The 21,458-nt window shown below is 39.0% G+C and overlaps 1 protein-coding gene across 7 annotated transcripts in view; it reads left to right on the forward strand.

The window, feature by feature from the left end:
• The window catches only part of atp8a1 (ATPase phospholipid transporting 8A1), a 148,377-nt gene that overhangs the window by 44,788 nt on the left and 82,131 nt on the right, over window positions 1-21,458 (forward strand). For 4 of the 7 annotated variants that reach the window (XM_073812189.1, XM_065273726.2, XM_065273736.2 and 1 more), the window contains exons 12-15: window positions 3,710-3,837; window positions 4,197-4,274; window positions 10,360-10,448; window positions 16,001-16,045. In XM_073812189.1, coding sequence (XP_073668290.1) covers window positions 3,710-3,837; window positions 4,197-4,274; window positions 10,360-10,448; window positions 16,001-16,045 — 340 coding nt within the window. The remainder of the gene's footprint in view (window positions 1-3,709; window positions 3,838-4,196; window positions 4,275-10,359; window positions 10,449-16,000; window positions 16,046-21,458) is intronic. The other 3 variants (XM_065273745.2, XM_065273754.2, XM_073812190.1) reach the window with 1 other exon arrangement.

Below are 21,458 nucleotides of genomic sequence, written 5' to 3' on the forward strand. Positions count from 1 at the left end.
CAATTTTGTTTATGTGCCATTCGTTTTGATATGCATAATTGTACAATTTCTGTAATTTAATGAAGTAATTCCTTCAAACATGAAAATTACTGACACGTCCTTCTAAACCTGTATGCTGTTTTTTCTGAGAAACACAAAGGGAGACTATTTCATTACTTGTTAAGGCCCCGATATACGTCAGATGCAGTAGAAGAGCAAACTTTACCTGAGGGCAGAAAGACGTTTTGAATGGATGTGTGCCGTATTCTCCATTCGAAACCCCCCCCCCCCCCCCCCCCGTTTCCGGAACAGAGATTTAGATTGTGTAAATAGTCGCTGTGCATGTGTATCTCATATATAAACGTCATTTATGAACCTGGACCACAAAACCAGTCGTAAGTTGCACGGGTATATTTGTAGGAATAGCCTACAGTACATTGGATTAATTTTTAATGCCAAAAATAATTAGTGTATTAAATAAAAATCATGTTCCATGAAGTGGAAAATGTATTTATCTTTAGTAATATGTGTTGCTAAGGACTTAATTTGGACAACTTTACAACTTTTTTCCCCTCAATATTTTCCACCTTCAGATACCAGAATTTCTAATAGTTGTATCTTGACTATATATTGTCCTATCCTTACAAACCATGCATCAATGGAAAGCATATTAATTCAGCTTTCAAATGATGTATAAATCATTTAAAAAAAACTGACCCTTATGGTTTTGTGGTTCAGGGTCACATCTTACAATTAAAATTGTGTTTTGGTTACCTAAGGTCAGTCGAGGCCATGGTGAATAAAAGGTCTGAGTCGCGAGTACAGATGCAAATACGGCTGTACAACCTCTGCGACGTGACACCTCAAAGATATTTATAGTTGTTGCATTTCATTGCTGTTGTCAATGTGACATTCGTAAAATGACCAAAATAAACAACAAGACAATATGACCAGAGGCTCCCAAACTTTTAAAAGACAAAAAAAAAACATCATTAATAGAAGAAAATTAATTTTGAGTGATGTCCTGAAAGCTTTCTGATCATCTATTAAAACGAATGCTTATTGTTGGGAATGGGTTGTGCACTAAAACTAATCTGAAAGTTGTTTAAACTGAGGTTTAATAACCAACAAGTCTTAAAGTAAGAAATCTTAACTGTGTGTGTGTATATATTTAATCCATTAAATAAAGAATGATTGGCGGGTGTGCATTTTTCCAAATAATTTAAGGGATCGGAGTCAATTATTCCACTTATGCTACGGTTATCACAAACATTGCTAAGACATTGCTCTGGTGATTATTTATAAACATTTGACATTATAGGTGTACGTTTATCGAAAAATAATGCATACCCATGGAACATTTCTCAACCAATCAGAATAAAGCATCCAACAGCCCCGTACTTATTATTTACGGATGCTAAAATAAAATGGGTGATAAATAAATGATTTGTTTTCTTTGCATTATTAATACTTTTAAGCATGCTTAATTAACATTTACTGCAACCATGAAATGATCATTTTTCACTTTGGTGCAGTATTGTCTGTTCAGGCTGAATGACATTGATCAATTTTCATGAGCTTTTTTCCTCAAAACAAAATTTTTTTTAGTGAATGATGCATGCAGTAGGCATTTTCTTGCTTCAACTAGTTTTCTTTGCTAACAACTGTGTGTGCTGTGCTAAATATAGTTATGCATGGCTCCAGTTGAAATGTTACAGTATATGCCAGTTTGACATGACACAGCTTTCAAAACTTTGCCATTTTATGTCAAAATACTCCCACGCTTTGCTCGTCTTTTTGCTCATTACTAAGCCCGCCGTGTCATATACAGTACAGTACTATACTAGAACATCATGAAGGGAAAAACAGCAGTTTTAGGGGGTAAACTGCTCCTTTGATGCAGAAAACCAGACGCACACCTTCATCTCATTAAGCTGGGCATACTGCACATCAAGCAGATGAGTAATTATTCATTATAAATAATTCATTCGACTTTGAACTCCTGTGATATTTCCCTCCTTGTGCCAGTACGGCTCCAAAGCTACTGTACACATGTGGCTTTATGCAGATGGAACTCTGCAAGGCTTGAACTGCATTGTTTTTTATGCATTCACAACACCAACAGTCACCTATGTTGATCTCCTGACCATGAAATAACAGGTAGCAGGTTTTTTTTAGAGCGCAAATGCTGACGTCTGTCTTGAGAAGTGCTGAGACTGCATTGAGCTCCTCAGTGCAAATCCTCGCTTAACTGTTATCACCGGACCCCTACATTCGCTATACAGTTTAGTCTATAGAGTATGTTTATAAAATGTTCCTTTGTTTCTAAGTGTGCACGTCACAAGCTTTACATTTTTGGGATGATGTGTCAAGTTAAAAGTTGATGTGACATTTTTCAAGACGTATTTGCGTTCTATTTCGTTATTGACATATGTTTATATAGTTTTACATTTATGTTTCAAACAAAATGTATTAAGCAGTCGAATAAATGCATGATTTTCTTTTGCAAAATGTCTTCAAATGCCACCTCTCCCTATCTGGCTCCATATGATGGGAACGTGCTTTGGACTGAATCTTCCTCCTTTACATTGAAACATCCAAACTGATTGTCTTCCTTCCCACCACTAGCCAAATCCTTTTCCTTTCTACATAAGTCAAAATCAATAGCAGTTGTCTCTTGACCGTCCAGTCTCTTTAATTCTGTGTTATGATATTGGAAACTTCATACTGCTCAGAAAGAGCATTATTGCATCCTGCGGACCCCATCAGGTAAAGCTTTTTATTCTTGCTCAAAGTCAACGTGAGATCAAAATCAACCCTATTTAGTTTTTTAATACACGTTGCTGAATGTTTCATTGGTGCTTATAATTTTTATAATATCCCAAAAAGAATTGCTCTGAATCTGAACAGATTTTGGTTAAAGTCAAATACAGCATGGTGTGTGAGGTAAAAAGTAATGTTAATCTATTGCCAAATAGGTATTTAAGTATTGTTTTATGCTTCTGTAAGAAATTAAGTCTTTCTAAAAGCTTGCTGTAGTAATTTTTTATGATTACATCATAAAGTCAACATAATTGTGATAATGTAGTGTGTTAGGAGGCTATAAACAGACATTCTGGTATAAAAACAACCACTTTACACGATTCTGATGGGTAACATTAAGGTTATACCATTTTTTATTTCCATGTTTAAGGAATCTGTTTAAATGCCCTATTTCTCTTGGATGTACATCACACTAAAGTAAATGGGTTGCTAAAATGGTTTCATGTTGACTTCACATGTGAGCTACTTGTCTTGTGTCTGTGGTCTTGTTTATTACACTTTTAATTTCTCTGTGTGCCTTTGTCTTTGTAAAAAGTGTGATGTTTTAAACTGGAAATCATGATCATCCACCCGAGTGCATTGCTTGAAATTTTGCATATGTTGTCAAGACCATGATGCCGTTATAATGACTCATAAATCTGATTAAAGGAGTCTAATTGGAAAAAAAGTTGAATGGAAAAGATGCGTTCCCTCTAAGGATAATGTTTGCACAATGCTTACACACACCAGTGGAGCATTGTGGAAACACTGCATATTAGATGAGATGAGCTTGTGGCCTAACTGTCCTTTCATCCACCCCACCCTCAAATCCATCCTCCCATTATGCTTTTCACAACTTGGGGGGGAAAACTCATGGTCACTTTACAGCCGCTTTCTACTCTTCCTCCCCCCACTTCTCTCTTTCCAGATGGAGGGGCGGCCAACTTTGGCCTGAACTTCCTCACCTTCATCATCCTCTTCAACAACCTGATTCCCATCAGTCTTCTGGTGACTCTGGAGGTCATAAAATTCATCCAGGCTTTTTTCATCAACTGGGTGAGTGTGAAGCAGAATCGGACGACGTGATGAATCTGCTGTCTTTGAAATGCAGGCTGCCTAAACCTCCGGGGTCGCCTCTGGAAAACCTCACAGCCGGAATGAAAGTGGAGCTTTATCAAAATAACCCATTTGAAGATGACAAAATTAGATTTGGGCCAGGGAGCTTACTGCAGAATTTTAGATGCTGTGCTATTTTTAGATTCCCCAAGAATGCAAAGTTTTTATCTTTTGCTTTAAACAGAGTTTATTTAAAAAAAAAATGGTACAGTCGTATGGTGCAGTGCAGGTGCAAAGTACAGTAATAAGAAAACTGGATGTGATTTACTCATTCTGCATGGTGGCTTACTTTGTTTTAGGACACTGACATGATGTATGAACCCACCAACACGCCAGCTATGGCCCGGACCTCAAATCTGAATGAGGAACTGGGACAGGTAATTCAAATCTTTAGCTATTAAATCCTTATATTGTCATATAGTTTTATGTGACCCTATCTGAGAATTCCAGGCTAAAGTCTCATAATCTAATTTTGAGACTTTTAAGTTTGATTTCTGTCATTGATTTCAATCAATCAGGCAAAATTAAAGATATAAACTCATTCGCCGCCAGCCTTTTTTTAAGTTGCCCGCCAGCATTTTTTGTCATTTTCACAGAAGTTTCACAAAATACATTCCAGAAAAATGTTCTTCTAAAAATATATAAACAAACAAAAATATCAAATAAAGGAATAGACCCTCTGCTTTTAAACAAACAATAAACAAACAAAATGGGAAAAAAAATTTCATCCAATCTATGTATTTTTCTCTGCTTCTAAACTCTTAAAGGGACACTAGTGTTGCTTTCGTCAACGAAAAGTATGACGAAATATAGTCGTCAACGAACCTTTTTCACGTGACGAAAACGAGACGAGACGTAACGAAAATGCTGGTCATGTGACGATGACCATAATAAAATGTATAATGCAATATTGTTGACGAATAAAAACAAGACTAAAAGTGGTTTACAAAATAAAAACTAAGCTAAAATGTCTCTTCATTTTCGTTGACCAAAACGAGACGAGACGAAATGTTATAACGTTATTTCGTCTTTTACCCATCTCAGCATCTCCGCGCCCCCACCACCTGACTGCAGGTGATCACGTGTGTTGTTGGCGCTGCGTAGATCAATCAAAACATGAAAGTACCGCGAGAGTGAGTAGAAAGCATGCGGAGCAGTCTGCTCTCGCGATGCTTTGATATCATATGCCTCCATTTGCACGTTAATGGGCATTTCAAACAGTGTACGCGGCAACCGCGAGACATGCGGTAAGCGGAGAAACGGGGGCGGTTACAGAGGTGAAGCGGAGTTGGTCCACAAGCCTTGCTCGTGCACCTAAGATCCTCTCCCTTTTACGGACACGACTCTTCATGGCAGTCGCTGTTGAAGATAAACACATTTCCACTAAATGCTGCACTAAATGCTTCCACTACATTAGAAAAGCTGTAGCCGCGTGGCGATTCCGACCGGGAAGATGCAGCATTCTGTCTCCAAATGTAAAAGAAAAGTCCAAAATAAATCCCGTGCATCACTTTCAGTTCAGTTCAGTTCAACAAGCCTGTTAAAATCTATAGCTTTGATTGCTGACACCACCAGTATAACAATGTACAAATTTATATCATGTAACAGTTGTTTAAATGACATTGTGCTGCGTTGCGTTTTGAAACATTGTAAATATATCTATGCTAAAGACATTCGTTGTTTTGTATATGCTTAATAACTACACTTATTTATTATTTAAATAAACAAAACATACTTCGCTGAATACTTGAGTATAGACCTTTTGCGTGTTTGCAAACAGAGATGACGTTTTTTGTGGGCGGAGCCCAACTGGTGGCAGAAAGTGAATGCTTCTCAATAGCTGTGTGAAGTGTTTTAGCATTAAACTGTGATTTTTAAGGATCCGGTGTTCTGTAGAAGTCTGTTTCCCCTATATTTCTCTTAAGTGTAATGTTTCTTATAACGTTTTCACCAAGTTACGTTTATTTTTTAAATAAATTAAAAGGTTTAATGGCTTGGCCACTGATATGCTTGCATGTATGTAATGTATATGTATTGTTCTTTATTGGTAAATCAATTATTTTTACAGTATGAATCTCTGAAGTACTTATAAGAGCAATACTATCATGTATTCTGTATAATATCATTTATTAAACACTTAATCATTTCCTGTTTTCAATTTCTTCCTTATATTTTTATCCTACGTGTTTGATCTAAAACTATTATGTTTACATACAAATTAATTTGTATAGGCCTGTTTATATATTATTAACACTTTACATCGTGTGTGTGTGTGCTATGTTTATATATTTATTAGTAAAAATCATAATTTAGAACAAACAGGAAGAAGACATAGGCTAAGATATATGGTAAAAAGAAGTAATAGAAAATGAAAAAAAATACGAAAACTTTAATAAATGGTAATATTATTGATATTATGAACTAATTAAAATCTTTAATCTTTCTAAATAAATTATAAACGTAACGTGATGAAAACGCTATAAGAAACACATAGAGGGATCAGACTTCGACAGAACACCGGATATCTTCTCTAATTATTTTCTATTCAAATAATTAAAAGATTTTCAGATGATTTCATCACTCCAGTCTGTCCGGTTGAGGACTTTTATTGCAATCATAAACACCTACGTTTATCTTCAAATGGTGTCTTCGACGACGATATACTATAAAAATGAAGGTCATCTATTTTGGCATTCCTATTCTGACACTCAACAGCACAACAAAACATTTTCTAGTGAGTTATATTGTTCGTTTCACTCGTGTCTCATTCATGTCCACTGTTTTTCTGCCACCACATGCGCGTGACGTAACTGTGACGTCGACTCGCAAAAGGTCTATTAAATCAATCAAACACCTGTACTGTTGAGAACATAACCATACATACCAACTTTGCTTTTCTTAATAGACATCTGCTGTTTTCTTAAAGCTGACTTTTAATTTACTTACAAGAAAAACATTTAGTAATTCTCCAAAATTGCTTGGATTTATACTGACATTTAAGATCAGCTTTGTCACATTAGATTAAGCCAAAGTCCATTAGGTACACTGGTGGTAACGTACAGATGCAGAAATATAAACTATAATAATATATAATTACATATGTATGATTGTAGTTTGTGCTGAAGTCAAAATACAATTATAAATGTTAACAATAGCATATTTCTATTCTCACACATACTATAGTTGTGTGTGACCCATTTGACCTTGTGTGTGTTTGCTTAGACTTCTTTTGTTTTGATTATGTAGACTTTTATGTAGACTCTTACAAACAGTCAAGTCACTCACTCACAGGATAGTAAAATAAATATCTATTCAAATCAGAGCATCTTCCATGTCTGGAATGGATGTATTCTTGGGTCTATAAGGTAACAATAATATAACTTTTGTTTGAAATGGGTTTGGCTAAAAGAAAATATTGTTTTGTCTATAATACTATTAGGTCATTATACTATATGGGTTAAATAGAATTGCATTACTAAAAAGAGACTAAATACAATTTCACTGACTAAAACTAGACTAAAATGTCATCAGTTTTCGTCGACTAAAACTAGACTAAAATAGTAATGGATAAGTCTGACTAAAATAAGACTAAAATGGCAAGAATTTTAGTCGACTAAAACTTGACTAGACTAAAAAGAGTATGACGTGACTAAAACTAATAAAAACTAAAATGACAGCTTGACACAAAGACTAGACTAAAACTAAAATGAAAACAGGCTGCCAAAAACAACACTAAGGGAAACTCCAAATTTTTTGAAATTAGGCTCATTAGAGCTTCCATAGAGTTAAACATTTGGGGCCCTATCTTGCAGCCAGCGCAATTGACTTTGTCAGTGACGCACGTATCATTTGTATTTTGCACCGGCGCACAGCGGGTTTTTCCCTCCACAGACGCACATCGGCAAACTAGGGAATGAACTTGCACTCCCTGGGCGGTTCAGCGCAAAAAAAGAGGCGTGTTCCGGCGCAAACCATCCCTGATGCTATTTTGCAGTTTCAAAAAACAATTGCGCCACTGACCAGAAAAAAAAAAGTTTAAAGTCAGTGGCGCGTTGTTCATTATGCTATTTTAAGGGCGCATGTTTGACCATAATGTATAGCGTGCACAACACGCATATACTTTGCTTATCTAATCTACACAGATGCAACAGTTATTTTTGCAAATCATAAATTGTTACACTTAAAAATATTAATACACGAGATCAAGGGAATCATTGTGGTGAGAATTGTGGTGATAGCTTTTATTTGTTGTGTGGCTGCGTTAAAAAATTCTCATGCAAATAACGATTAAAATATTTTCATAAGTTTGTTTTGTGGCTGTATTACATTTATTTTATGTAAATGATAATTAAAATGTTTTCATAAGAAACCTTAATGTATATGAACTTGATTTGTAAGAGTACTTTGGGGTTGGACCTTGCTTGCGTTTCTTTGGTCCGATTTCAAAGCCCCCAAACCCTTTCAGCGGTGAGGGTGGACGCAGCGATGTCCTCTGCTGGCGTCAGGTCATGTGTAGGCAGATCCACCTCCCGTTACACGGCGTGCCCGATTTATGCTGGCATTGGGATTCCCCCGTCTCCTGACATCATTGTAGCGCTGCAACAATGGGGATGCCAGCTGATGAGACAATTTCCTCTCACGCCTGTTTAACCTACGCTGATTTGGGTGGGTTTCTCCTATCCCCGTACAAAACAACTTCTCTTTCTTTGACTGCTCTTACAAGAACGTCGGTCTCCTCGGCTGTGAACCGCTCCTGGCGTGCGCCTGGTAAATCCGTCATAATAATAGCAACCCGCCATGGAACTTGTGCCCTTGCATTTAAAGGGAATGTTGGATAGCGTTCTGATTGGTTTATTCGACGTTACGCCCAAACCACACCTATGAATAATGAACCTACTTCAGACCAACCCCTTATTGATTTGCGCCCGGCGCAAGAGTTATTTCTCACGCCGGGAAAATAGCAACAGCGCCCAAGATCCGCCCACAAACTCACTTGCGCGTTGCGCTTCGCACTTGCGTTTCAGATCGTTAAAATAGGGCCCTTGATTTTTACAGTTTTGGAATCCATTCAGCTGATCTCCGGGTCTGGTGGTACCACTTTGAGCATAGCTTAGCATAATCCATTGAATCTGATAAGACCATTAGCATCGCGCTAAAAAATAACCAAAGAGTTTCAATCTTTTTCTTTCTTAAAACTTGACTCTTCTGTAGTTACATCGTGTACTGAGACTGATGAAAAATTTCGGAGTGCCCAAAAATAATCCCCTTGGTAAATTGCAACTTTTAATTGTCTGCCGGTCTTAGAACACTATGTGACTACAAAAGACTCAAGTTTTATTTTAAGCTCAGTGCTAATGGTCTAATCAGATTCAATGGATTATGCCAAGGTACGCTAAAAGTGGTACCGCCAGACCCGGAGATCGGCTGAAGGGATTCCAAAAAGGTCCAAATCAAATGTTTAACTCTAGGGGAGCTGGAAAATGAGCGTATTTTCAAAAAAAGGGGAGTGTCCCTTTAATGGGTATTTTTCCAAAATAGCAAAAAGCTGAAATAATTGCATTTTTGTAAAGGAATTTTGTTAGAGAACAGATTCAGAACGATTATCAAAACATAAACAGAGTTTAAAATTAGTAAAAAAATTGCTTCAGTTTTTTATAAATTGGGTAAGTGCGCCATTTATTGGATAATCATGGTACAGATTAACATTAAACCTCATCAGGAACACGTTTTTTATGCAAATGGTTGCTCTTAATTTACAAGATAACTCATCAATGGGGGGGAGTTAAGGTTGTATTTTCACAGACTGATCTTGTGTAGAAAATTTGTAAATAACAAAAATGACTTTAGTTGGGTTTTCACAGGCTGGATCACATATCTGGTTTATATATATTTTTCATAAAACACAAAAATGTAATACTGTACATTTACTGTTAATTGCATTCACTATACTTTTTTTCATGCTTGGTTTGAACCAGAGACGCTTCCTCTTGTTTGCCCCTTCCCTGGTCTTTGTTCACTTTATATATTACTATTTAGCTCAGAGTTAGTGCAGCTATTTATTGCTGTATCTACTAAATGACTCAAAAACTATTCAGTTTATTACTCTTTTTTTACTATAACAACTTAACACTTGTGTTGTACAGCTGATGTATCGCAACAAGACATGCAAGGAATGCAAGCTGCTCCCAAAGGGAGACTTACAGCTATAAGACTATACATTATAATGCACATCATCAAGTACTGTTTTTACACACTGTATTGTAAACCATACTAGAGTTCACATTAACACAGTGTACTGAACTGTTCAAAGTGATTCACTTCCAATTTTGGAAAATACCAGTTACTGAACCAACCAATCTTTTTGATATCAAAGGGAAATCAAATATGCACCAAAAGGTTTAGGATTAAGGCATATTTCTCAATTTAATAACTGTTGTTTTGCACTCTTATCCCGAATACCAGGTGAAGTACATCTTTTCGGACAAGACGGGAACTCTGACCTGCAACGTAATGCAGTTTAAGAAGTGCACCATTGCAGGCGTGGCCTATGGGTAAGACACCTAAACACACATAATCTTGTTTTGCTTTGGTAATCGAGTGTACATCTGGCTTATCCTCAACTCTCTTTTTAGCAGCTGCCTGGTTGCCTCCCTGCGCAGCCGGAGCGTTTCTAGAAATAAAAGAGACAGAGACTTACAGTTTTGCACACAGACATCAGTTATTGACGCCTTTACACACTTACAGATAGGAACGATGCTTTCACACCCCCTGTTTTATTTTACTTGGAGTGTTTTTATTTTTGCAGTAGATACTGTTGTATTTGTACGCTTAAGAAGACTGTTTGTCGGGTTTATTTTTATTGTGTTGCCGTTTGTGCAGTGTGTGTGATTTCATCAGCAAACTCGGCATGTGGCAGATGAGAAAATAAAATGGCCTAACTTGTATCTGTGCTCACCAGATAGTCTTTACGACCACGGTGATGTTTATGGTAAGACAAGTGCATTACATGGGCGATATGGGTGAGGTTCACGGCTTTCAGCTTATTGGACACCTAAGCGGGCAAAGATTTCAGATCTTGTCGCAGGCATGCCAATCAACGCAAATTACTACTGAATGTTCGCTTATACGTTTGACACAAACTAGAGGAGCCATTATTTAGAGCAAAAATTAAGCTGGATTTCATTTCTGAAAGGAAATATCAGTGCTTGTGAGAGAGCAAGAGATTTAGGGTGTGATTAAGCCTAGGTTTTAGGCTTTAGTTTCTGATAGGGCCACCTAAACTCCGCACCAATTTCATAACGCATTGAATTTTTTTGAAAATAGGCTTATTTTCCAGCTCCCCTAGATTTAAACATTTGATTCTTACCGTTTTGGAATCATTCAGCCGATCTCCGAGTCTGGCACTAACACTTTTAGCATAGCTTAGCACAATCCATTGAATCTGATTGGTCCATTAGCATCGCGCTGAAAAATAACCAAAGAGTTTCGATATTTTTCCTATTTAAAACTTGACTCTTCTGTAGTTACATCGTGTACTAAGACCACCAGAAAATTAAAAGTTGTGATTTTCTAGGCAGATATGGCTAGGAACTATACTCTCATTCTGGCGTAATAATCAAGGACTTTGCTGTAACATGGCTGCAGGAGGCGCAATGATATTACACAGCAGCCGAAAATAGTCCCCTTAGTAGCTTTCATTAGGAGGGGACTATTTTCGGGCACTACGGAATATCATTGCGCTTCCTGCAGCCATGTTACGTCAACAAAGTCCTTGATTATTACGCAAGAATGAGAGTATAGTTCCTAGCCTATGTGCAAAGAAAATCGCAACTTTTGTTTTAATTTTCCATCGGTCTTAGTACACGATGTAACTACAGAAGAGTAAAGTTTTAAATAAGAAAAATATCGAAACTCTTTGGATAGTTTTTAAGGTGCAATGCTAATGCTCTAATCAGATGCAATGAATTGTGCTAAGCTATTCTCAAAGTGCTAGCGCCAGACCCGGAGATCATGAATGGATTCCAAAACTTTAAAGCTCCACTGTGTACTTTATTGAGTTAATTCTTAGCAAAAGCCCATGTTTTCTTTCAAAAGTATGTGCTCATTCATGTGTAATTACTTCCACCCCACTAATCAAAGTATTCTCGTAAGTGTAGAATCTGCTATTTAAAATGCATACCGTCGAAGCGCTCTCTGGCTGAATCCATGTTGTGCCTCCATCTTTGAAATACATTCGCCGACGAGGGACATTCCTGAAATTCAAGCTCCGCCTTTCGCGCTTTCTCTCTACACTCACGCTGGCCACTAGCTGAAGCCTCCGGAGGTTGCATGTGTAGGCGGTATACGTCATCAAGACAGTCTTATTTCAGAATATTAACAATTATAAAGCTGACAATTATTCTTAGTTAATTGTAAATTGATGTAATATGCGTATGACTTGCGAATGTAATGCTCAGTTAATTTAAATAAACCAGGCTTGATGACGTATGCAGCCTACGACCTGCGTAGCTGAATCCTTCGGCTGCGACAGCTGCAAACCGTGATGAACCTGCGATCTAATGCTTTGATTTGAAAGCCTGTTGAAGACATATTCTCAAGGACATTAAAACAAGTCGCAAGGAAGTGAAACGGGGATTTTAAGCGACAATGCGACAGGAAAAACATCAAGACCAAAGTCAATATTGGAGTTAGTTTTCCAAGATGGGGCTCAAGGGACACTGAAGTTGCTACTTTCTATATTCTCCACAGGTAATTCAGCATATATGTTTACATCGATACAGTCTATGTTGTAAACTTGAAGTTTTATAGTTCCTTGGCTAACTTTAGCATGATTATGCATAACACTTGTAAGTGTAAACGCGCATGTGGTTTAATGATTTGGAACAGCCACACGCCGTCTCTCCGCCCATTTATGTAATTTGAGGTACTGAGAAAAATGTTTTTCATCTTTTCTAACCTCTAGCACAAACTCTAGCCTTTCATTGATAAAACGCCGCTGTGTGAAAGTTGAGCGATCTTATTTCACCAATATCAGAGAAAGCTCTTACATATACACGGACATGTAACGTTTACATAAAACATAAGCATTGGACTCTGACATAATATTCGCGTCCATTTAAACCCGTCATTACTCTCGCTCATGATTAAATGACAGGAGAGGGACTCGTCCACAGACCATCTCCTCAGTATTCTGGAGAGAAGCGGTCGAAGTGGACAAAAAGAGACGGATTAAAACACCAAGTGTAAACGTAATGTGTCTCTCTCGTCCACTTGTGATCTGATCGACGAAAACACATATTTAATACCAAGTTTAACAGCCCCTGTGATATTTTTACTCGCGTCGATGAAAAAGGAGTGTCTAAGCTACGTTTATGGTTGCTTTTTGTATGTGATTTTAAGCGGACATATCATGACAATCAGACTTTTTCCATGTTAAACATAAATCTGTGTGCTTTGATGCATCACAGGCAAAGGACATTGCAAATTGTTCATTTTTTTTCATTGCTTTTGCTTTGTAGCTACTGGAAGCCATGTTAACCTTGGCATGACACGCATTCCGAATGGGGGGGGCTAGAAAGTAATATTCAGTTGGTTGTCATATAGACTTTCACCGCTAGATGGGAGTAGATCTTACACAGTGGAGCTTTAAGAATCAAATGTTTAACACTAGGGAAGCTGGAAAATTAGCATATTTTTAAAAAAGGTGAAATGTCCCTTTAATAAAGGAAACTGCAATCGCAATTTAGTTTGTAAGCGATGCAGTCTTGATCTGTGAGTCAGACTGAATCACACGACTGTAACCTGAGCCGGCATCTTTCCTTCAGCTCTTATTGAAGAGGAGCGTGAGATTAGCCATGGTGGTGACATCAAAAGCATCTCTTACTTTCTTCATTAAGCATGAATATCCCACTGCTTAGCATCTGTTGCAGTCGCCGCAGCACCTGTTTGATCTCTGAGTATGTACATGACACTTTGAGGTTGGAGAACTGGGCTATATTTTAGAAGAAGTCCTTGTCATGTCTCATGAATATGGATGCTGTCTTTTATCTGCTTTAAATGGACTTGGTCTCGTTTGATGCTGCATTCCTCCTCTACAGCATTTCCCCCACCCAACCCATCCTGTGTGAGAAAGGAAATTGTGTGCAAAAAGGTTTGATGTGTATATATCGCTGATTTGGCTTTGGTTTGACTGAGGCAGTATGTGTAGTGTGTGCTGGTTTAACGTTGTTAAATATTTACCTAAAATTAATTTTGTGTTACTGTCAGTGTTGTGCTTAAGGGTGCGCTTGTTTTTCTGAATTGTAGTGTTGGTTTACAAAGTAACATCGCCATCTACTGGTCTGGCACGCATGATATAGCATTTTCTGTAATTTTTGCATATTTGTGTAAAAGTAGTGTAATTGTATGTAGGAAAAATCTTTCAAAAACGCAAAGGAAGACCCTTTCTGTTTTTTGCTACAGTAGATCGTAGTAAACGTAGGCTTAGGTTGAACTATGCCTTTAAGAGAAGTTAACCTCATGAGGTTGGCCAACCCCACTGTGATTTTCTCCACTTGTGTCACCATGCACAGCTAATGAAGTAGAAGAGTATTTAATGTGGAAGATCCCTTTGGGTGAAGGCATTAATTAATTTGATGAAATGTGGTTTGGGTGCTCTCATAAAGACATGATGGCAGGAACCAAAGCTATTTTTATTCATTCTTTCACCTTCAGCACTAGATAATTTGCCAGGCATTTTTGCCAGATACTCAAGCATTGTGGGCAAGCATTGGGACCTATGCTGGCCCATGTTTAATTTTGATTTGTTAATAACTTTGCTTGGGTCTAACTTGGCACATTACTCAATATCCCCATACAGACTAATTGAAGAAAAGACCACTGGAATAATGTATAGAGTCCAATTTCATAACAGCATTGCCATGTTATGTTTCAAAATACCATTGTATTACTGCAAAACACATGAAAGTAATGTAGATTTTGACTCGTCGCACTGTTCTTTTTCATTTAGATTTGTCTTCAGCAATGCACAGAATGTCATTTTGTTTTTCATTTATTTGTTTATTTGTGTCAATACTCACATTGCCCATTCTGTATTCTTCACAAGTGCCTGGTCCTTAAACACTTGGTCAGGCCAGCATCCACTCACATTACAATAAACAAAGCCTTTGCACTCCAATCCGTCGATTGGAACAAAGGCGGCAGAATAATTTGCTGCTGTCAGACCCGCTGTAGTGACTGTCTCTGTATCACAGTAGACATAGACACAGTTTAGAAGACAGCCATCCATTCAATCCTCTGCTCCCACTGACCTCTTTTAATAGTATTTACAAAAACAGTATAAGCTAATGATTTAGCATAGACATTGACTTTGTGCTGTGCCCGCTGCCTGATAATTACATTACTGATGCTACACTGAAAATCAACTTGTAAAATGTACTTTAAAAAAAATTAAAATGTACTGCTTTTTTAAAGTACAACTTACCTACTAAAATCAAATAAAATCTACTTAATAATGCATGAAAAACATTTGTTAAATAATTAAGTAAATGTTAGTTAATTATTTTTATTTTAGAAGTTAGATTTATTTTAATAATTTGGGTAAAGTCTATTACTTTTTTGAATATTGAAGCATTGCTGTCTTAAAGATATTAAATAAATCTTATATTACTGTTGTATGGTAGATTGTGTTTACTTTCTCTGCAAGCATGTGAAAAAATAGGTAATTGAAATTTGGCTCCCCTTGTGATGTCAGAAGGGGATAATACCGCCCCTTTATCTGCACTATCCAACCATGGCACTGCCATTTAGTGCAGAGATCAGCTCATTTGCATTTAAAAGGACACACTCAAAACCAGCACATATTTGCTCACACCTACAAAATTTTTACATGCTAATAAATTATCTGTATGGTATTTTGAACTACAATTACACAAATGTACAAATTTATTTTACATCTTAAAAAGTCTTGTAAAATGTCACCTTTATTGCCATTTGCTAGTTGATATAAAAATTGGTTCTCACCGTTTTCCTCTAACACATGCAGAGTTAACACGGTCCCTTCTTTTTTATTCTGTCTTGTAACTGTTGCAACTTTACCCAACAGTCATGCAGCTGAAGTTGAGGATGGTAGTTTTGCAGAGGAGGACTGGTAAGGACCGATGCTGTTGGATGTTTTTGCTTCTGTAATGTTCTTGCGTGATGCCTTGCAAGAAATGTGGTTTGAACCGTTGTTTGCGACGTGATCGTGTTCAGTGGATTTTAGCTGCATAGTGTGACCCAAGACTACAGTAGGATAAGTATTGAATGTGGGTTAAAAATTAGCTGTAGGAGTGCAGAACCTAAACAAATAGCACTTAAATAGTTAGGGCACAATAGTTACTTAACATAGACGGAGATGGATCACATATCCAGTCGAATACAAGCATGACTTTTATTATAAGCACAAGTTGCATGTGTCACACAACATTGAAATAAAAAATTATGAAATAATGATTGACTTAAATGTTTGGATTTCCTGATTTGATTGATTGCTTTTTGACAATATGTGACACTGAACCACAAAACCAGTCATAAACAGCACAGATACATTTATAGCAATATCCAGCAATACACTGTTGTATAGAATACATTCTTTAATGCCAAAAATCGTTAGGATATATTTAGTAAAGATCATGTTGCATTAAGATATTTTGTACATTTCCTACCGTAAATATATATAAAAAATACTTCTCATTAGTAGTATGTGTTGATAAGGACTTCATTTGGACTACTTTACTTTTATAGCGATTTTCTAAGTATTTAGATTTTTTTGCATCCTCAGATTCGAGATTTTCAATAGTCGATTTCGGCCAAAATTGTCCTGTCCTAAATCATACATCAATGGAAAGCGTTTTTATTCAGCTTCCCGATGATGTATAAATGACTGGTTTTGTCACATATAACCTGATAAATGGCCAGGGTCACATATAACCTAATAACTAATGCACTAAAAATGCATGCAGCGTTCTCTTGGGCTGAACTGTAAGCAATGAGAAAAGCATGCAACTTTATTGGAGCTGATGAGCTACGTGCAGGGAAGCGGTGCAGTGTCTGTATTTGTGTGTCTCGGGGGCATTGTGTAAGCCACACGTGCCTTTTAGGACCCAGCACCTCTGTTGTTTGTTTTGTTTATGACTCTTATCAACACACACACACACACATTTAAGCATGTGCAAGGTCTCCCCTACCTCCCTGTAGGGCTGTAATAGGATATGCTACATTGGCTGATGTGGTACTGCACTGTATGTGATGGAGAAAAAGTATGTGTTTGTGTTTATATAAGGTGTTGACTTCATTATAATATATATTAGATTATTAAAGGTTAACACTGCAGTAGATCATAGGAGGATGGATATGAATGGGCAAGAACGGGCCATCAAGGTCTAATAACTGCAGCACTGCATTCTGTTTCCATAGAAACGGTTGCGCCTCTGGGCTTTGGATCACCAATAACTGAGGCTATGTTTAGAAAGAGATTCGGGTGTAGTAAATAATGCATACTATTTTTTCAAAAATATGTGAAATGCTGTGCATTATACAAAAAAAAATGCTACATTGCATTACATAAGGACATTGCATTGAAATTAAAGTAGCTATTTTGTATTTATATTCCAGTTTTGTGGAATATAGTTATATTTTGCGTCAAAATGGCTGTAACAATTTATTTTTACGTGTGAAATGATGCTGAATATAATTTTTTTGGTTAATTTATAGCACTGGAAATTAAAGCTATATTCAGCACATTGCATTGTGGGATACTGTATAAAAGTAGCATACTATACTCTATACATACTGCAGAAATAATATACTGTAGGTCTATTACAGTAAGGATTAAGCCAGAGACAGGTCAGACATAAAAGTTTGTAATTTTCTGAAACAATGAGACTCTTATATTAAAGCGCAGTTAGTTGCGGTGTCATTCTGTTTCTGTGTGAATATCCAGCATAGCGTTTGCTCTGTCAGCACAATGAATATGATCGGAGTGTTCATGTTGCATGATATGTGGCTTTTTATGTTTCAAAGCCTCTTTATTCTCCTTATAGCACATTCAGGCTAACACAGTCTTGGCCTGATGCATTGTAACCAGTAGCTTTTTGTGTATGTAAGCGAGAAGAGCATGTCTGCATGCATCCCTGTTCAAGGTGTTGAGAGACAGGAAATTAGATTTTGCTGGCGCCGTTTCGTAATGTTCTTTTTAGTGTGATGGATTTGATTTTCATTATCCTTCAGCCTGAGATTTTGCCCTCAGCTTCACAACATCCTCAGAGTAAAGAGATGAGAGCCGCCCCCCTTTGAAAACAGTGTGTATGTGATTAAATCTTATGACACACTGCACACTGTGGTGCTAGTGTTCCTGTTGCTGAATTGGGAGAGGATTCCATAGGTCATAGGTTCGATCAATAAGGAGCACATATTGATAGTGAACTACCTTGCACTGCAAGTCACTTTGGATTAAAGCATTTTATACCTTTTCATCCTTAACTCTTTCCCCACCATCGACAAGTTAACTCGGCAATTAAGAGAAAGCGCTTCTCTGCCAGTGACGAGTATTTCCGGCTACTTTTCCGGACTATCGCCCTAGGCAAACAGCTACATTTCCGTGTATGTTTTGAGGATCGCTCTGCATCTGATCTCTATCAAAAGTCTTTTACAAAAATGGAATTATCTCCGCTTTTTGCTTCAAATTTGGTGTTTTTGAAGAAACCTACCCATATTTCAGAGCTGATAAAAATATAATTTTCTTTCATTTGATATATATTGTATGTTTATATATTTTAAGAATAACTTTTTCTGGAAGGCATTAAACTTTTGTGAAAATCATAATAAATGCTGGCATGGCTGGCAACTTTTTTTAAAAACACTGACGGGGAAAGAGTTAATTGGGAGTAAAAAAGGAATGGAATAATTTACAAATCTCATAAACTTATATTTTATTCACAATAGAATATAGATAACATATCAAATGTAGAAAGTGAGACATTTTGAAATGTCATGCCAAATATTGGCTCATTTGGATTTCATGAGAGCTACACATTCCAAAAAAAGTTGGGACAGGTAGCAAAAAGATGCTGGAAAAGTTAAATGTACATACAAGGAACAGCTGGAGGAGGACCAATGTTTAGGAATAGGAATGTTGTCCCATTCTTGTCTAAAACAGGCTTCTAGTTGCTCAACTGTCTTAGGTCTTCTTTGTCGCATCTTCCTCTTTATGACGCGGCAAATGTTTTCTGTGGGTGACAGATCTGGACTGCAGGCTGACCAAATTTTTAGTCCTCGGATCCTTCTTCTACGCAGTCTTGACATTGTAATTGATGCAGTATGTGGTCTTGCATTGTCATGTTGGAAAATGTAAGGTCTTCCCTGAAGAGACGACATCTGAATGAAGGCATATGTTGCTCTTAAACTTGGATAAACCTTTCAGCATTGATGGTCCCTTTCCAGATGTGTAAGCTGCTCATGCCACCCCAAACCATCAGAGATGCAGGTTTCTAAAATGAGCGCTAATAACAACTTGGGATGTCCTTGTCCTCTTTAGTCCTGATGAAATTGGATCCCAGTTCCCTTTCAGTCGGTCACTACGACGTCACGTCGTGACCGACGAATTGGGAACTCGCTTAGAGAGACCAATCTGCTTCGTATACTACTAAAACGCCAATGAACTTGGCATTGAGATATTTGCATAATGCTGGCGCCGCCCCGCCAGGTGCCTTTATAAGCAGCAGGTGCAAATAGGAAAATTAGCTTTTTCGCTTCGAAAGCCGGCTTTATCTGCTACTGAGAAGCTACTTTACTCTGTTGGGATTTGATTGCTGAAGTTGGTTGAACTAGCAGTATCACAGCGGACGCTTCGCTTATTCCACGGCTCTACATCTGTTTATTGTTTTGAGTTTAGTGTGTGCGTTGCCTTCCTGTGCGCTCATCAACTAAGCATCTGAGTGAATTTCCCTAAAAGAGTGATACGAGAGAGCTTTGTGCCTTGTTAAAGGCAGCCACTCTCTCGTATATGCGGAGATCAGCGTCCTTTTCAGGATAGCTTTTCGCCGTGCGATCTTGGATGCGAGAAGTATAAGGGTTCCAGTGACGGTCACGAGCGCTGTCTTCGTGCTCAGGCATCGAGCACTCCGGGGCTGCGTTCGTGGAGAGTTTCTGTTCTCTCTGTGAGAGCATAAACCTCTTGGATTGCGGAGACGACTGTCGTTTCTACGGGAACGCTGTCCGCGCCTTTGCAGTGCTGACGGCGCCATGGTGCGGCTGTCAAGCGCTCGCAGGGCGCCCTTCGCGTCACTACGCTGAGTAGGACGGAGGATGCGTCCTCCACCTACCGGCCTTCTCATCCTCAGCCGGTTGAGGCTCCGGTGGAGACTGCAGAGTCGTGTTCTACGATGTCTGCCGAATCCATTGGACCTCCTTCTGGTCCCGTCACTTCTGCAGCATCAGAGGGGTGTCCATTTTTCCTCCGAGGCAGAGTCGTTCCGGAGATGGCGGCCGTGCCCGCGAGCGGCGGAGACGGTAGAGTTGGAAAGGTTAACCCCTCTCCGCCCGAACCGTCCCGCCCACATGATTGGTACTTCGGAGCTGCTCGGGCCTCTCGGTCCTCTCCTCCTGTGCCTTTCTTCCCCGACGGCACGAAGAGCTGACGTGATTTGCGGCCGTCCGGCCGTTCAGCTTTCACCCCTCACCTCCCTCACCAACGGAGCCGCTAAGGGCGGGGACCCCTTCAGTGGAGCGGGATGCGTTCCTGGAGGGACCACCCAACCCTTCCCTCCCGTGTTTGTAGACAGTCGTCCGGTTACGGACGCTGCCCATCAGGCATGCCGGAGAGGCGGCTTCAGCCCTGCACGTAATAACGTTGCTGCAGGCTCACAAAGGATTTACCAGGGAAGCCGCGACCTTCAGTCGTGCGATGTCCACCTCAGTGGTTCAAGATCGCCACCTTTGGCTGTGTCTGGCTGACATGACGGACGCAGACGAGAACAACTTGAATGCTCCTGTCTCACAGACCGGCCTCTTCGGCGAGCCAGGGGAGTCGTACAGCTCCGCTGCACAGACTGAGGCGATCTCCTAGGTCATGCCCCGGCGGAACAGAGCTGCCCTTGGTCCACCACGCCGGCTCCTCAGTCTGCCTCTCGCCGTCGGCGTCCTGCGGCGACCACCTCCGTTCCCCTCCTCGGACCCCATCTCGGCAGCGCAGGGGAACCGGTCGTCAGCAGCTCGCCCCGCCCGCTTAGCCGCTTCCCGTGAAAATCGGGAGTTTAAGTGGCCAGTGAAGGGCGACCCGGATTGGCAGAGGATCACTCTTCAGGAGATGGAGCTCCTTCCCCCGATAGAGGGTCGGGTGGAAAATCCTTGGTTTGCATATGTTCCACCGGCTGTTTAGCCGGTACCCACTAACCACACATAGAGTGCATTCCTCTTCCCTCTCCAGGTCTCCAGAGGGTCGAGAGAGCCGTGAGCGGGCACACACCAGCTCACCCTACCTCTCCTCTATCGCCAGCGGGTGACCTGAGGAGTCCGAGCTCTCC

Source organism: Paramisgurnus dabryanus, chromosome 16 (assembly GCF_030506205.2).
Source record: "Paramisgurnus dabryanus chromosome 16, PD_genome_1.1, whole genome shotgun sequence".
NCBI classification, from domain to species: domain Eukaryota; kingdom Metazoa; phylum Chordata; class Actinopteri; order Cypriniformes; family Cobitidae; genus Paramisgurnus; species Paramisgurnus dabryanus.